The sequence below is a fragment of the Penicillium coprophilum genome, assembly GCF_028826855.1.
Source record: "Penicillium coprophilum strain IBT 35676 chromosome Unknown utg000006l_segment0_segment0, whole genome shotgun sequence".
Classification (NCBI taxonomy): Eukaryota; Fungi; Ascomycota; class Eurotiomycetes; order Eurotiales; family Aspergillaceae; genus Penicillium; species Penicillium coprophilum.
Window position 1 is genome coordinate 1,637,832 of NW_026622725.1, and position 17,267 is coordinate 1,655,098.

The 17,267-nt window shown below is 49.4% G+C and overlaps 7 protein-coding genes across 7 annotated transcripts; 1 reads left to right on the forward strand and 6 right to left on the reverse strand.

The window, feature by feature from the left end:
• Positions 1-552: 552 nt before the first annotated feature.
• On the reverse strand, positions 553-2,021 carry N7500_009567 (ubiquitin C-terminal hydrolase 37; the record flags this gene model as incomplete). Its single annotated transcript, XM_056680706.1, has 6 exons — positions 553-1,085; positions 1,132-1,304; positions 1,356-1,537; positions 1,589-1,688; positions 1,752-1,846; positions 1,896-2,021. The coding sequence occupies 6 exons, from the start codon at positions 2,019-2,021 to the stop codon at positions 553-555; spliced, it is 1,209 nt and encodes a 402-aa protein (XP_056528088.1).
• Positions 2,022-2,496: 475 nt separating this feature from the next.
• Positions 2,497-6,421, forward strand: N7500_009568 (uncharacterized protein; the record flags this gene model as incomplete). Its single annotated transcript, XM_056680707.1, has 4 exons — positions 2,497-2,976; positions 3,024-3,172; positions 3,225-6,179; positions 6,235-6,421. The coding sequence occupies 4 exons, from the start codon at positions 2,497-2,499 to the stop codon at positions 6,419-6,421; spliced, it is 3,771 nt and encodes a 1,256-aa protein (XP_056528089.1).
• Positions 6,422-7,758: 1,337 nt separating this feature from the next.
• On the reverse strand, positions 7,759-9,072 carry N7500_009569 (serum paraoxonase/arylesterase family protein; the record flags this gene model as incomplete). Its single annotated transcript, XM_056680708.1, has 2 exons — positions 7,759-8,697; positions 8,764-9,072. The coding sequence occupies 2 exons, from the start codon at positions 9,070-9,072 to the stop codon at positions 7,759-7,761; spliced, it is 1,248 nt and encodes a 415-aa protein (XP_056528090.1).
• A 583-nt stretch (positions 9,073-9,655) lies between these two features.
• Positions 9,656-12,371, reverse strand: N7500_009570 (ZZ type zinc finger domain protein; the record flags this gene model as incomplete). Its single annotated transcript, XM_056680709.1, has 4 exons — positions 9,656-10,882; positions 10,938-11,149; positions 11,212-12,064; positions 12,240-12,371. The coding sequence occupies 4 exons, from the start codon at positions 12,369-12,371 to the stop codon at positions 9,656-9,658; spliced, it is 2,424 nt and encodes an 807-aa protein (XP_056528091.1).
• A 785-nt stretch (positions 12,372-13,156) lies between these two features.
• N7500_009571 (uncharacterized protein) lies at positions 13,157-13,792 on the reverse strand (the record flags this gene model as incomplete). The annotated part of the gene is made up of 1 exon (XM_056680710.1): positions 13,157-13,792. The coding sequence occupies one exon, from the start codon at positions 13,790-13,792 to the stop codon at positions 13,157-13,159; it is 636 nt and encodes a 211-aa protein (XP_056528092.1).
• A 23-nt stretch (positions 13,793-13,815) lies between these two features.
• N7500_009572 (uncharacterized protein) lies at positions 13,816-15,117 on the reverse strand (the record flags this gene model as incomplete). The annotated part of the gene is made up of 1 exon (XM_056680711.1): positions 13,816-15,117. One exon carries the CDS (start codon positions 15,115-15,117, stop codon positions 13,816-13,818), a length of 1,302 nt encoding a protein of 433 aa, XP_056528093.1.
• An 850-nt stretch (positions 15,118-15,967) lies between these two features.
• N7500_009573 (putative RNA binding protein Rnp24) lies at positions 15,968-17,092 on the reverse strand (the record flags this gene model as incomplete). The annotated part of the gene is made up of 1 exon (XM_056680712.1): positions 15,968-17,092. One exon carries the CDS (start codon positions 17,090-17,092, stop codon positions 15,968-15,970), a length of 1,125 nt encoding a protein of 374 aa, XP_056528094.1.
• Positions 17,093-17,267: the final 175 nt, after the last annotated feature.

Sequence of the window (17,267 nt, forward strand, 5' to 3'; positions counted from 1 at the left end):
TTGGTGTTCAAGCGATAAGAATTTGTAGAGAAAGGAAGAGGAAGAGGGCGAGGGAGAGAGAGAAAGAGCGAGAGAGCTGGGCGTTCGGTAGAAGAGAAAGGGTGGCAAACTAAGAGATGAGTTGTTTGGGGGGGGGAGGGGATTCAGTGTCTCGGGCCTTGCCTCTATACCGAAATAAGGATAATAATGTTGTTCCAGGTTCTCACGGGGGAAAAAAAAGTCCCACGTCAAAGTCACAGAGCATTCAAAAAGGAGGTGGGCGAGAAGCAACTCAGCAACATTTGAGGCGGTGACGTGTGAACTATTTTTTGCCCGGTGGGGTACCTCAGGCGTTGATTTTGAGGAAGTACAACATTGAATATTCTGATATATAGATTGAGTATGGAATGGTGTTGACTTAGGAACTATCGAACGCCATGCAGCTAAATTGAAGGAATAATATACAGGTCATGTCACTACGTCACCGATAAGAACATAGAAAAGGGAAGATCGATGATAGAAGGGAGTATCATGAGGTATAAAGTGATTTTTCAAATCACAAGGGTCGTCCAATCAGTAGGCCACGAGGGTGGACAACTGCTGCAGCTCCTGTTTCTGCGCCAAGCGTCGAAGCCACGTTCGCACCGCAGGCCCATAGTCAAATCGCCGTCCGGCTGCGTACTCGTCATCCGACCGGTGGGACTGTTGCTCTTCACGTATACGTGCTCGGAGTTCTCGCTGATTCCTGCTGATCATCTGCTGATATCCCTGTAGCTGTTCATCGGAGCACGTCTGGTAATCATTGAGGGTTTCTTGGGGGATCACCACCGCATCGATATCTTCCCGTGCCAAAGATAGAGAAAGGTCAGGGCCAAGGACAGTTTCATCCAGAGCCAGTGTATCTGACGATGGGCAAAGGGATATGGCACGCTGGTTGAGAATTTCTAAGGTTCTCACGTTGACAGCCAGGTCATTGATGAGATCAGGCAGAGGATCGCGTACGAGGCCTAAGATTGAAAATTCAATTTCTTCTTTTTCGTATGCTGTCATTCGTTCCTTAAGGTTAGGCTTGACCAGTTCCAGCCAGTCGTCTTCAGAACATTCCCCTACTAGAGTTAGCATGGTCATCCCAATAATGTTTGCGGTACATACCAAGTGCTCGTGGCTGCCGCTCCAGGCCATCAAATTTCCACAGCTGGCCCATCACCGGCATAAATGCAATGAAATGAAAGGTGGCATCGGATTCTTCAACAGCCTGTCCCTTCTTTTTCCTAGTGGTGGCTTCGGTCTTGAGCTGCAGATCAGAATTGAGAATGTCCATTTTTCTGGCATTGAGTCAGTATTTGGGTTGTAAATAGCACATCCAAATTGCATACCGTGCATATGAGTTGTGTATCCTTTTGACAAACTCAAAGTTGTTGATTGCATCCCCACGTAGGGCTGGGGTGAAAGGCATGGTGAAGTCCTTGAAGGATCGTAGAGTTTCTCCTAGATCAATGTCTGGGATGTTGTTGACGATATTTAGTAATGCTACACTAGCGCAAGCGTTGTTGGCAGTCTGTATATATATTTAGTGATGAATGATTCAGTTGAATGATTAGGGACTGACTTGGTTTGCGAACCACAGCCCATCAGGGCAAGTCGCTTCCTGCTTTCCATCGTTATCTTCACGCCAGCGGAAGAGGAAAATCAAGCCGTAAACAGGATTACTACTCATGGTCAGCTATAAAGCCCATATATAATAGTGCAGTGAGGAGTTGGGAGCAACATACTTGAGAAACGCCATCATTTCTTCATCGAGAGAAACAACTTCTTGGATCTTTACACCCTTGACCCCAAATTCACGTAGCATCACATTGAACAATGCCTAAACTCTGTAAGCAAAGAGCTCTTCATTGCCAGACAAACCAACATACCGGTTCAGATTCAATTTCGCAAAAGCCATTCCAGCTGTCTTTTTCCAGGCGGGACGCAGGCTGGCAGATGTCGTCACTGAGATCTTCTGGATCTGTCAGACGGCGCCTTTTGATTCGAGGCCCCATGTTGGATGGCTTCTTTTTTTAAAAAAGAAAACTAAAAAAAAAGAAAACAAAAACAGAGGGAGCTGTAGAGCTATGTAGGTGTAGAGCTTCAAGATGAGATTGAAATAGAGAGCTATGATACGAGGGCTCCTGGGATGATAAAAGGTTCTCTCCTGAATAGAGTAAAACAGAAAGAGAAGACTCAGATATTGAGCAATAAGAACTTTTTTTTTTGGCTGTTTATAGAAAGGCAGACAATAGAGACAATGGGAGGGAAGCGGTTATGTCGTTGAGTGGACCGAGCTTCTCCCGACGCGCTTCCCGCGTCTCCAACTTTTTGTTTCTTTCTTTTCTGCTATAGCCGCAAATTGCCACTGCACAGCTTCAGTTGATTCCATACAGCTTCATTTAGCTTATAATAGCTTTAAGAGGGCCGCCATTGCCCTCTAACTACACCCCCTCCATCTTTTGCCAGCCCCGGCAGCCACAGCATGCCATGAACGGCACTCCCCTCCTCTCGTCTGCCTTTCCGCAGACGCCTAAAACAATCCCTGGAACTGGAAGGAGGAAGCTCTTTGAGACTCCTTCTCGATCGCAATCACGAGATACTCGGACTGTACGAACACCACTCAGATCAGCATCCAAATCCGCCTCGAAAGTGTCGAGGCTACCACCCCCGAACCCGAACCCCGATGTGCCACTGATCCCCACCAATGTGATCGATGCTCCCTCTCAACGACTCTATGTCGTTGCAATATATTTTGCCTTGAATGCGTGGAGGATTTATGAGTCCTTGACCGCATCCGACGACTTAGATTCAACCTGGCTGTTGTTGAAATGGGCCACGATAGATGGAATTTTCTTGTTCGGGCTGCAGGCTCTGCGTATACCTTGGCTGGAGTGGGCGTTCCCAACCACGCTCACTCTGTTCCTGCTTCATGCCGTGGGAAATGTCTTTTTGATGTTCCGCATCCCAGTGAGTATTTAAGACTGCTAATTGGCCCCCCCCGCTAACAGCTGCAGATTCCTTGGGCTGCCTGGATTACCGGACTAGTAAAGGTGGCATACGATCGCGAATTATCTGTTTCTGAGCGCAGAGTCAAGCCCGGAGATATCATTCATAACGCATCACTGATCCTGGGAAGGCAAATTGTGCACATTCTGCCGGAGGGGTAAGTTTATCGCGTTCGAATATACGTAAGATCCAAGCTGACTTTATAATAGATCCGCCGTCCTCAATCCGGATCGAAACTCACTTTGCCTTGATTCTCTCCAATCCACTATCGATCTACCCATCCGTGTCAACCAAACTGACCCGGTCCTGATCGAAGTGTTGCGTCTGGATCTCAATACTGGCGAAAATGAAACCATCAGCATTCCATCGAAGCAGTTGAAGACCATCAAAAAGCAGGCGGAAAAGAAGCATGTTCCGGGTCAGCTGCATCGCGACTTGCTCTTCCCTGTGCGCAAGACCGGTGTCTATCGCCTTCAACGGGTGGTGGACGAGTCTCAGCTTGATGTTCACACGCGAACATTCGATGCACTGGTGGTCTCTTGCCCGCGAGCCTTGATCAAAAATTCACATATCGACAAGTGCAAAGGAGAATTGTCCGATTTCAAATTGGAGGTGGAAGGCACGCCTCCGTTGAAGATCAAATACAGTCGCCAGGTCAACAACCTTGATCGTGGATTTTCGGTCCTCAATATCCAGCCCGATAATTTGCGCTCTCCGCTGCTCAATGGAAGGACTACTGCTGCTCTGTATAGCATCAATCAGCCCGACGTTTCGTGGGCGCAGAGCCAAAGGATTGAGATTCCATTGAACGAATCATTGAATGACGGCGGGGAATGGTTTTATACTATCGAAGAGGTCCATGATGCTATTGGAAACGTGGCTAATTATTCTACCATCTTCGAGGAAGGAGACAGGCCGTCTACAAAATCGCAATCCCAGTGGTACCAGTTCTCTGTTCACGAGCGCCCACAGTTGTCACTGCAAAATTGCAATTCTCAGAATCCCCTGCAAGTGGCCAAGGGAGACAGTACGAGGTTCCCCTTGAGCTTCCATCCTGATGGGCACGCATATACGAAGGATGGTCCCTTTTCGGTCGGTTATTCGTTCACAGGCAGCACCCAAGAAGCAGCGCAAGAACAGACCGCCGAGCTCAAGCATATGAATCAGACTCTGGACATCAAAGAGCCAGGTTTGTATGCCTTGACATCGGTATCTACCAAATTTTGCTCGGGAGAGATCCTCGAACCTTCGTCTTGTTATCTGCACAATCCGCCCGAGCCAGAATTGACAGTCAAGGCTGAAAAAATCTTTGACCGCTGTGCCAACAACGCTATTGGGTTACTCGTGGATTTGGATCTCACAGGTTCACCTCCATTTTCCCTCCGATACAGCATTGAGAGCTCCAAGGGGGTTGTCTCCAAAGTACAAGTCATCAATGGAATGCGCACGCAGCTCGATTTCACCCCATCGGAAGCCGGCTCATACACCTATCGTTTCTTGGACATCGAGGACGCCGTCTACTCACCGCGGTCTCTCAAGATACCGGTGCTTGAACAAGATGTGAAACCACCGGCTTCGGCTCATTTCCTATCAAGGAAATTGAGATCCGCCTGTTTCGGCGAAGCGGTTTCTGTGGAGGTGTCATTCCTTGGAGAGGCTCCTTGGGTCTTGCAATATGAGATCCTCCACAACGGAAAGAGATTGAGGAAGACACTGGAATCCGACACCGATGTGGCAACAATCACAACCGACAGACTGACCAGTGGTGGCGACTACACCGTGTCTCTGACCAGCGTCAAGGATAAGTCTAATTGCAAACGGACTCTCAAGGACAGCATCAATATTGAAGCTCGATCACAGCCCCCGCACGCCTCTTTCGGTCAAATTGACAAGAAGAGAAGTGTTCTGGCTCTGCAGGGCTCCAAGATTGAGATTCCATTGAGGCTGAGTGGCGAACGCCCTTGGACTGTCAAGTATAAAAATGTTGACGTGGACTCGGCGCCCATTCAGAAAAATTTCTGGGACGAAAACAGTGTCTTGACCGTCGACAAGCAGGGTCTTTATGAGATCCTTGAAGTATTTGACGCCGGTTGTCCTGGAACTGTGGACCAGTCTGCAAATGAGTTTGAAATTTCATGGATTCCACGGCCTCAGATCACTGCCCTGGACGGTTCTCCCATTGGAGCCGCTAAGGAGTTTGCAAAGTCTGAAGTCTGTCAAGGTGACGATGATAGCCTTGAAGTACGGTTGTCGGGCAATCCTCCATACAGTGTTCAATATGAGAAGCGACGTAAGGCAGACCGTGGAGGTTTCTCTTCAGCGAAACCCCGAGCGTTGAAGTCTGCCCTTCATGTGACTTCGATGGAGATGGATACCTCTGAGGCTGGAGAATACAGCTACAAGTTCACACAAATTGGGGACAGCCTGTACGACCATGATCCCAAGAGCAAACCTCTCGTTGTGACACAAAAGGTCAACCCGCTTCCCTCCGCTAAGTTCGATCAACCCGGCCACGTCTTTGGCTTCTGCAAGGAAGATATCAGCGGCGAGGAATCCATTCCCATTACCTTGGAGGGTGTCCCACCGTTCTCGCTGGAGATCAGCATCAAACACCACTCGAACGCCAAACCGGAGATTGTCACGATCCCCAAGATTAATTCCAATCGCCACAAACTGCTGATTCCTCGCCGCCATCTTGACTTGGGGCAGCATCAAGTCAGTATCCACAAGGTCCGCGATTCTAGAGGATGTCAGAAAACCACTGACCTCGATGGCTCTTCGGTGCGGGTCGCCATCTCCGATGTTCCTACCATCATCCCACTTGAGTCCAAGGTGGACTACTGTGTGGGCGAACGACTTTCATTCTCGCTATCAGGCCATGCTCCATTCGACGTGTTCTACACCTTCGATGGCGCCAAGCGCAAGGCCACTACGCAGACCTCTAACTTCCGTCGTATTGCGGAACTTCCCGGTCAGTTCACCATCAACGCCGTCAGTGATGGAGCCAGTGGGAAATGCAAGGCCCATAAAGACATTACCAAAATCATCCACGCCATGCCGAGCGTGCGGATCAGCAAGGGCAAAGAATCAGTGGTAGACATTCACGAGGGTGGAGAAGCCGAGCTTCACTTCGAGTTCTGGGGCACACCCCCATTCGAATTCACGTAAGCCAAACAAATTCTATGGAGTGATACCACACAGTCTGCTAACATCACATAGATACATACGGAGCTCCAATGTCCGCAAGGGAAAGAAGTCCGAGATCCTCGATATCAAGCACGATATCTCCTACGAAAACTTCAAGACCATCAAGACCTCTGATGAGGGAACTTACGAGGTCATCGCGATCAAGGATAAGTACTGTTCATTCTCTTCCCAGACTCCATCGGGCAAGTCAGACAGATGAAGCAGAGAAATCAAATGATGTGATAAATGTGGTGTAATACTTGGTGGTTTTATGGATCTTGTTATTTACCTTCCCTTTTGGTTCCTTTTTCTCTGTTTGTTGCATTGCAGCGGCGCTAGTACTTCAGTTTCAACAATCTACATGCTTTCTGTCCTAATTCAACTTTCCTAATGGTATACATAAGCTCTATTGGTCTACTTCAGCCTAAATTAACTATACGCGGGACTGCTCCCATGCAGGCTTTCCATTTGACAAAAAGAATAACAACCACACTCGGAATCAAGGCTAAATCGATCTCTCAAGAAGCGATGTGAGCAGTCGGGCCGAGGTTCGAGCTCAGAGGTATGCAGGTGTCCCATATAGCACTGCGGGCGTTCTATCCACTAACCCGACATCTTCTCAACATGGTAGAGCTCACCAGTGCCCTCCCGATCCGCCTGCTCTTTCGGAGCATGCCACATCTGGACCTCTGATAATATTTTATTACCAGAAACCTCTTTGAACGCCGAACACGGTGCGTCTCTACGTTGCATTGATGTTGGAATATATACACTCCCCAAGTATTAGCGTCACGGGCCTTTGTTGAAACCGTGAATTGGTCCCTCGGGTGCTGATAGTGGTTCTGGTGACTCTTGCCTTTCTGATAGCTCTCGCCTGTGAAGAAAGAGGTTAGCTTAAATCAACGATGAGGAGCCAGGAACGAACCTCCTTACTATTGTATGATGTCCCCCATATAGCGTGGAACGCATACAGGGTCAACACTGGCGATTTCGATATTTCGAATATCGAGAAGTGAAGGTCAGCATGACTACTAAGAAGTGATAGGAGGGACCTACCAGGTAGACGAGGTGGTTTTATACTGCAAGGGGAGTTGGAGGTTGAAGAGAAAGATGTGGAATTGTATATTCAAACCCAAATATAAGTATAATAAACCGACACATTCTCATCCCTTACAAAGGCAGAGTGCACTCTGGGCACCGATACTATGTGCCCGATAACTTTCGAACTCACTGAGATTTCAATTCGAGTCTCTCCAATCCCGGTTTTTTCTGCGTGGCAGACGCTCTTCTGGGGGAGTCCTTGCTCGAAGATGGGGCATGTCAATACGTTCCCTGTTCAACACCTGAGCCATTCTTAGATTGGAGCCGAACGATAAGAGTTGACAAAAGAGTCGGAAAGAGGAAATATATAAAGCAGATAGAACGTGAGCACGATGGATTGGGCGAGGTGGGAGATTTTATAGACAAAGTTAGGGCAATCTTGAAAGGATATGCAGGTAACAAACACATATCCTTTCAAAATTCCATGCTCCATGCTCTATAGAATTTCAATTGTATTTACAGTTGAACCTGTACGGCCACCATACTATCCGACATAAACCCTGTCACAAAGAGCCATGCAAGCTTTTTACCATCCTTCGGCTCAATGGGCACCAAAACAGCCGCACTCGCGGTGCTAATCCTCGACCCATCATCCTCAAACAGCAGCCTTTTCTGCCAGACCCCAGAATTTGAATCGAGGGTCGTATACCACACCTGGACTGGGTGAGGAATCGCAGCATTCGGATCCTTAGAATTCTCCACCATGCGAAGAGCCTGCGAGGCACCGGCCACAAGGTATCCACTCGCATCATGCGAGTCGTCACGGTATGGATCATCATAGTAAGACGGGTTATCCGCGAGAGTACCAACGGAGACCGAGGTATTGATGGAGATCGAGTGGTTCGACTCGTGTCGGGTTGCGAGGAAGACCTCGCCGCCCATAGCGCTGGAAATGATGACTTCGTTGTCGGTGCGGCCGTGTCCGAGGCCGTTGTTGTTCCAGAGACCTGTCAATGCGATGGTTGTGTCGATAGGAGCGTCTTTGCTTGCCAAGTCGGCGATCTGCACATGTATGATGTTGGACCACTTGGCTGAACGCCAGACGTCTTCAATGAGCCGCATGGGCCCGTCGCGATGGAAGTGGTCGTTGGTGACATAGAAGGAGACCGGGCTGAAGGCATAGATGTCGTTGGGGGTTTTGATGAGCGGGTGCTTGATTGAGCGTACATGACGGACGGAATCGGAGTTCAGGACGTGGTGAAAGAGCTCAATCTGAGATTGGGATTTGGCGACATCTTTGAGCTCGCCGGCTTCGAAGTAAGCCGGGTTTGGTATATGATTGACGGCATAGATGTAGACTGCGTCTGACTGCTCGGGATCTCCAATCACATCGATTCCATGCGTCAGGAAGGGACTTTGGAAGTTCTCGAATGCCAGACGAGTTGATTTCATAGTCTATATTGTTAGGGCTTGATTTATAGAAGTTTCTTTGTTTTCCCGATATGTTCAGAACAAACTCACCTTGGGATCCACGACATGGATAGAGCCCTGGGTCATGAGTGGCAGTAAATTGCCTATGGGTGGAAACCAGCTGAACCGCGTGCTCTTGTCGTCTTCGCAGGCAGTGAACAGCAGGTTCGCCGGGCGGTAATGATGCACATCCTCGCAGTGAACGGTATCTTCAATATATATTGGGCCTTGGCCCTCACCGAGCACTGTCGAATTGGGAGTGAGGAAAACTCCAGCAATTTGCACGAAATGACTTATTGGGCCAGCCAAAAAGGCGACCAGAGCGACGAGGCCGAGGCTGAACACGGCGCCGAGTCCCATGTTATTCAGAAGTAGATACGCCCAATGTATCGAGGACTATCTAAAGCAAGATGTGAAGCAAGATGGAAAAAAAGTAAAAGCTTATATTCATGGGCATTCGCACTAAATATTGGACCTCGGGAATCCTCGGTAGTTAGAGATCTACCACTTTTTCCATTTTGGGACTGATACTTATGAATTTCAGATCTTTGTATATATTCCCATATGCAGATGAAGTGCAGATGAAGTAAGAAAGAAAAAAAAACGACTTGAAGGATTTCCATGGTTATATTTAAGCTTATAACCTCGGAATACCTGAATGGGATTAGTGTGATGGCCCCAATACAATGAACAACCGCAAAAAGCAACTGCATTTGGTAAACTATCCTAGGCAAAAAAAAAAAAAAATGATGCAGACTCTTTTTTTTTTTCTTCTTTGTCTGTTTTCATAGGCCAAAAATTCACTCTCATTAAGTCTAGTCATGCTCCTAGACCTCTGCAGGCAAAGTCCGAAAGAAAAAAAGAAATAAATTAAATAAAAAGAGTGCACTTGTGCAAATTCCCAATTCCATGTCGTGTCGTGATGATTTTCCCCAAAGCTTTCTCAGTTTGTAGACTGCTTGGCATCAAGGTATTCTTGATCACTGGCGTCAAGAACATCATATTCTTCGTCAGTCAGGAAGCCAGTGTCGGCGTCAGTAGAGGCATCATCCAGAGTCAGACTCTCAACATCCTCTAGAACATCCACTTCTGAAGCATTCGACAAAGTCGGTGCCTCGGGTGCAGGAGCCTCGGCTTGGTGAGTGCTTGACTCTGGAGATTCCTTCTCCAGCTTGGGGAAGATCATGCCACTGCCGGCAATTTCAGGCACAGCAGGATGTGTCTCGCTGGCGTCGACTTCTTCCAGACAAGCGATCTGCACCTCGACATCACACCACAGACGGTGACCGATGGCCACACCATTCGGAAGTTTCAGTCGCCAGTAGGAGATAGCAGGGCCTGCATGGCATGGTGTGCGAAGGTTGACAGTAAAGTCAGCACTCTCACCTGGCTCTACAGGGGTAGGCAATTTGTTGCTTTCCATGGCCGAGCGAATAGACTCGACGCTAGATGGGTGGCAGACATCGACGTTGAACATCTTGTCTCCACCGACAAAGCGAACATCGCAGCCAACAGGCCATGCTGCAGGACCGGGGTTGTAAAGAGTCCAGGTCTGGCGGAACGTGGTATTTGGGGCGATCTTTGTACCGTCGGTGACAGTGTCACGGATAAAGAATGCCTTGTAGTCTGACATATCAGAGCTATCCGCCTCAGTAATTGGCTTGCTCATGAATAACTCAGGCTCAACCTTTTCCACAGGTTTGCTAGCATCTACATCAACGGGTTCCTGCTTCTCGAGTTCGGCCTGGTCGATGAGCCGAGTAGAGGCATGAAGCTGGTCCCCCAGGGCAACCGTTTCACTCGAGCCATCGTCGCCCAGGGTGCTCACGGTCACATTACGGACGGGAGTGTTAAACTTGACCAGCGGATGAGTGCGGTTGTGGTGATCTGTTGGAAGGGCCTCGCAGCTTGCGCAGAAGTCTGTGTCATCACAGACAGCGCACTTGTAGCGAACTCCGTTGATGTAACTCTGGGCAGGTTTGTTCTTGCACAGAGGACCATCACAGAAGATGCCATAGTGGATTTCGTGCTCACGAGCAGGTTCACCAATGTTTTCGTAAACCTGCACGAACCGATGACCAGGGTGGTTTTGAGGAGCAGTCAAGATACAATCGGGGCAGAAGTCCCAATCGGGGCATGCCAAGCACTTATGACGAACACCAACAATGCGCTAGCAAAAATTAGCCGAGTTGCCTTCAAAGTGAGTTGACGGGGTGAGTAGATACCTTGTCACAGCCGTCACAGACAGCGGCGTGTCGGAACTGCCGACCGGGAAGGCAACGAGAGGTGATCAGATTCTTCAAGCAGAAATTCCGGTCAGATCCAAGGTGGAAGGTGTGACCAGGGTGGTGGCCATGCTTGTTTCGAAGGAGACAGCGAAGGCAAAGATCAAAGTCCTCGCAGTCGTTGCAGCGGACGAGATTGCTTTCATCAGCTTCTGTGTAGTGTGAGCAAAGGAAAAAGAGAAAGACAAAGGAAAGCAAGATAGAGAACACTTACCACGACAGCATCCATTGCACATTGGCTTGTCATCGCCCTGAACGGCTGCATCCAAACAAGCCGATGGGGCCACTGGCTCCGGGATTGACTCCGCAATCGACACGGGGATTGACTCAGTGACCAACTCAGGGACGTGGACCACTGGCTTGGTAATCACCTCGCGCTGAATCGGAGTAGGCAGAACGGGTTTGGACTCCAACGCCGATTGATCACGAGGAGCAATAGTCTCAGTAGTACTATTTGTGACAACACCATCTTTGACGGTCCTCTTAATCAACCAGTGACCTTCGCCGCGGCAAGATACGCCAGCACCAACACATTGTAGGCACAAGTCATAGTCCCCGTTCTCGCAAATGCTGCAGTGATAATGCGCATTTACGATGAATCGACCGCAGTTATTGCAGTCGATGCAGAACATCCCATTGGACGAGGTGTGGGATATGACCGGGAACCGATGCTTTTCTTGATCCATCTCGAAGGGGCGGTAGCGAGGTTGACCGAGAGGCAACTGTTTCTCACCGGCGGGAGAGGAAACTTGGGCCGAGTCGATGAGGGGAATAGTACCGAGAGGCACCAAAGGGCTCAGGACCGTGTCGAGATAACTGTGACGAGTTTGGTTGGTTGACTCCATCGACACAGTGGGTTCTGATGGTACTGGTGTTGGTGCAGATGTGTTTGGGGAAGTAAGGGTAGTGACCTTGATACGGAGCTTCGACTTGGCCTTGGCAGCTCGGTAGAGCTGCTTGTAGACTGCAATGTTGTCACAATCCAAGCGAACGTAAGAACCAGCACTGTCGGAATAGCGTTCAAGGATGACGTTGACATCCGCCGGAACGCCGAGGAGTGTTCTTAGCTAAACCAAAACAACCAAGTCAGCTTGTGTGAGAGGAAAAAAAAAACCGTATTCATTCGCTGCAAGGTTGGGATAAAAATCATTGGAAGGATTCAAAACTTGATCTGGTGATCGCTGGAGATAAGGAATGGGGTCGGACTACAGATCCGGAGCTTGAGCTTAAGTGGAGACTTACCATCTGGGGAAACACCTGGGCTTTCAGCTCCTTGAGAGGAACCTTGAAGCGACGGTTATTGTCATTGTAGAGTACTTTGACAGTAACCAGATGATCAGGACCCGAATGAGAAGCAGTCGATGGGGTTGTCATCGTAGATGTGAAAGTCAAAGGGTGGATACACCACTGAGATAAGGGGCAGTACTAGGATGGGAAAGGAGAATAGCACTGAGTTACGAATAAGAAATAAATGCTGAAAAAGAAAATGATGATTTATGATGGAAAAGAAAAGAAGCAGAAGAGAAGAGAGTCTAAGGAAATAAGAGGGGAGTTGTACAAGAAGCAGTCGACCTGGGAAAAAGCGGAGAGACGGTCAGCTGCTTGCGAACTGAGAGGGAAGGCGGTGACTGCTTACGGATATTACTAATGTGACGTGTAGATGCCAAGACTCTACACTTTGGTACTCCGTACTCCGTACTCCTTGGACTTTGTATGCTTTTTATTCTCGACCCTATCAAAAGGACAAAAGAATGGAGAAAACAGGACACGAAACATGATGTCATGCACTAAGAATGGGGGTTTGATTGGAGGAGATGGGGAAGGGCTAGAATCAATACGTGATTCCCCTATGCGGGGAAAAAAGGAAAACGCTCAAATGCAAATCCAGGGCCAAAATGAGACAAAATTAGAAAACAGAAAACAGAAAACAGAAAACAGCAAAACTTGGCTAGAGAATGTGTAGATGCAGGTTATCAAGAGAGAAAAAAGCAAAGTGAACAAAAGGCCCCTGTAGATCCTGAAGCTGAAAGAAAACCAAGGGAAGATTGAGAGAAAGTTGAGAATAAAGAGATAATTGGTGGAAATAGAGGAAAATGGTGAGATCAGAAAAACAGAAAGAAAGAGATGGTAATAAAGAAAAAAGCGATCGAGGTCATTCATCACTGCCCATAATATTGACCGGATTGTTGCGGGTAGTAAAAGGTCGTGCCTGGCGGTGTCATCATCCCACCCATGCCAACCACACCCCCAGGCCCAGACCCTGGCCCCGTTGGAGCGGGATCTCCGTACATATGATTGGCATCGTAAAAGTAGACAGTGCCACCAGACTCATGAGCAACAGTACCCGGTTGAGGGGGCTGTTCCCCGGCTGAATAGGGCACTGCTTGCTGGCTCGGGAAGTTTGGCATAGAGGCTCCAGGGCCTACGGGTCCATTGTAACCCGTGTAATCGGGACCCGAGGTCGGATAATATATGCCACCTGAAGGATAACTCGGAGGGTAGAAAGCAGGCTGAGGGTAATTGTAAGGCTGGAATGGCGGTGCATGGATCGCCCGCTCCGGAATATGGGAAAGTGGAGTGGCCGAAGGCTGGCTGGGTGGGCCATGGACCGGAAGAGGGACTTGTTGGTGGAAGGGCTGCTCAAGCTGGGGCTGAGGAGGATTGAAAGCGAACGGGAACGTCGCTGGGCTTTCAATGTCTGCAACAGAGACAGTCTTTTGAGGACGAGGTTGGTGCATGGGGATCGGGGCGGGGCGGCTTTCGCGATAAGCCGGGTGAGGAAGTGACATGGCCATCGCAGGCCCAAATGGTGAGATCCCTATAGGCGGACGAGGTGGGGGGGGAGGCGGACAACGGGCTTAGCGTCCGTGGGAATTGTGGGTCTGGAGTAGACAGACCCAGCAGGTGATGGCCAGCCATCCTGAGAAGGTGGAATGCCAAACGAAGATCGGCGGCTGACAACGCTCGGCGTGTAAGAGGAGGTAGGGTAGTAGCTAGGACGTCGTCCACCGTACCAGCCGCCACCACGACCACCTCGACCGCGGGAGACTTGATTTGGCCGCAACGCACGGGGGATGAAGATAAAGGAACGTTCGACCGAGGGGAATATGTATCGGGGTGGCTGACTGGGAAGAGAAATTCGTACAGGTTTATCGCGTCGCAACGGGGGTCGGTGTTGAGGTAGCCGGGTGTGGAGTCTCTTGGGCACGGAAGAAAATTGAACGGGATTGGCCATGCCAGGTAAGGATACTACGACTGGTACATTCCCAACCAACGTTGTGCTAGAGAAGGACCGGTTGGGCGGGGAAGATCTCGGAGCGGTGGGGACAGGTGCGCCAGGATTAGGCATCGTGGATGGTGTTGGGCGCTTTGCTGCAGGTCGATCCTCGCCGGCCACAGTATCGTGGAGGTCGTGTGCCCACTGTCCTCCACTGGAATCGGGTTTGGAAGACCTGAACCATTTTAGTAAGAGACAGGACCCCGAGATGGAATGGGATATAACATACTTGCGAGAGCTACCGTCTACAATCAGGCCGTAGGGACGAGACTTGCTCTTGAGCCGGTGACCGTTGTCTGTGGACCGCTTGTCGTGAAGGAAAAAGCTGCCGCGCGTGGGGACAAAAGCTGGGTTCTGCTCTCGTTCCTTGACATACTTGTCATTCTCGCGGCGCTTTCTGGAAGCCAAATTGTTTCGATTTGGCTCGGTTGGAGGGGCAGAGGGCGTTCTTCCAGTGTGAGGCTCCCGTTCTTCCTTCAGATCGTCGAAATGAAGCTCCGCAGCGTCCCCCGCACCGTCTGAGATCTTGAGGCCGTTCAACATCGCCTCTGTATCCGAGACCGTTGTCTTGAGTCCTCGCTTTCCGGGCGATGCGGAGCTGTTCCGTGTAGATTTGTCCACCCCACGACCGTGGACCTTGTCCGCCTTTGCCAACGTAGAGACCTCGTCCTCGCTTTCTTCGCTGACTTCACCGTCTGCATCTTCGTCTTCTTGGTGGCTGTCAGTCGAGCCTTCACTCAGGGAGTCATCTCCTATATCTCCAGCCATTGAACCCTCTTCTTCGCCATCCTCTTCCCGTCTCTTCCTGCGGCTGGCCCCGATATGACGTCGAAGAGGAGCCATGTTGGAGATACAAGGGATTAATCACTGGAGGGCGTGGTTTAATTGTTCGCTGTTTGACACAGGATTGGCTAAGTGGTTATCGGGACCTGGTTGGCTCAGAGAAAGGAATTTTGCGAGGGCAGTGGGTGTTCAAGGTCGATAAACCGGTGGAATAGCAAACGAAATCAAGATCAAGATATTAAGATTGGCTAGAAGAAACAAAAAGACACCTTGTGCAAGGAGATTAACAAAAGTGAAGAGGAAGAGAAAGAGCAAGGGGAAAGAAGAAAGGAGATGCAACCCAAAGGAGATGAGAAGCACAGAGAGATTCGAGTCCAGATGAAGGGCATGACATCGCGAGAGACGTCAGGCCTGATCGGGCCTAGCTTAGGCGGTGTGGCTGTTTCTGCCACAATTGGGTCTAGAATTGTTTCCTTGATTTGGTTAGTGTCTAACGAACTAAATACAGACAATTATAGAAGGATTTTAGGTCAGACATTGAGGTCAAGCTCGGATTGTTCAGATTTTTGGTAAATTCGAGGTTGTGCCCTGTTATGTAGGCCGGATGTTCTGGTATCCGGAAGTATACATGCATTTTCTTGCGCATTCCACTGCAAGCTGTGCCACCGAATAGTGAACTCGATGATCATGAATATCTGAGAGATTGTACAAATATTGGAAAATTATGACCCGAAGCCCCCGCTTAAGTCACAGGGTAGGCCACGGTCAGAGTTTGATCCTAATGCCACCTCGATTGCAAGTAGATCATTGACAGAGATCAGAATTTCACTGATACATTTGTGTATGAGATGATTGAAAAATCCTGTAGAAAGACCGCGGATGATACTCCGCAAGCCCCAAATGAACAACCTTAGTCAAAGGTGGTCTTCTGGCCTTGGGCCTCGACAATGGCACCACTGAGCTTCTGGACGGTTTCCTTAGAGTAGCGAGACTCATCAATAGGTTCAGATCTCTTCTTGTTGTACCGGGGTCTTTCTCGTGGTTCGCCATCGACTTCAGTGATAGCGGATTCGTCCTTCTTTTCAGCATCTTTTCCAAAGCGCTTCTTGTATCGTACAGACGCCTCTTCGGCAAACTCCATGCGCATACGACGACCCATGAGCTGGTTCACCCAAACCCTTTGCATCCGGGGCTTGAGCTTCTTCGACTTCTTCTTCTTCTTCTTCTCAGATGCCGAGTCGGAATCGGAATCAGAATCACTGTCGGAGGACTCCTCTTCTCCGTCATCCTCCTTGATCAACATAAATCCTCTCACCGCTGCTTCTGCGGCGGCGAGTTCTTCAAACTCCACCCACGCATAACCCTTGCATTTTCCTGAATCTTGGAAAGTCGCCATATGCACGTTGGTAACAGTCCCGCATTTGGCGAAGTTTTCCTCGAGGTTTTCCTTGGTCACATCGAAGCTCAGGTTGCCGACAAAGACTCGCTTGGAGGGAGGGTGGCCAGACTTGGCCGCAGCATTCTCTTGGGTTTCGGATTTTTCAGGGCGGCCTTCATAGCTGTTCGCATCCTTGATGAGCACGCGGCGACCGGCCATGAGCTGCTCGCTTAGGCCAATTGCTTCTTGCAAGGACTTCTTGTCCTTGAAGTCGACGTAAGCAAAGCCTTTGTTCTGCGACCTTCCAAATCTTTCGGGACCCTTGGGAAGATGAATTCGAGTGATGGCTGACTCGGAAATGTCAGAGTTGACTGTGAGGAACATGCGCAGCTCTTCACTGGTCACTGCGAAAGATAGGTTTCCAATCCAGATACCATATTTGGACCGCTTTCCCTCTGTTTCGGCTTCTTTGGATTCGGGTTTGCTGGGCTTGCTGGACTTGGGTTTTTCATCATCTCCCTCATCACCTCCTTTGTTCTTTTTCGCTTTGCGCAGAGCCTTCTTTGAGACTGGCTCGGGTGCAGAGACATCGATTTCAATTTCAGGGCCGTCCTGCAGCTTGCGCTTCTTTTGACTGACCTCGGTGATCTCCGACATGGTGCAAGCAGTGTAGATGGTGTGAAGATCACTAAAACAATTGTCAACCAGAAGTCTAAGGTTGTCAAAAGAAATCGGGTTGCCAATAATTTAATTTTTTTTACGGCGGCCAGGACCCGCCTCCCACGCAGCCGGGATCCGCTCCTTGGCGTGAACGCGCAGGGTGACCACATCC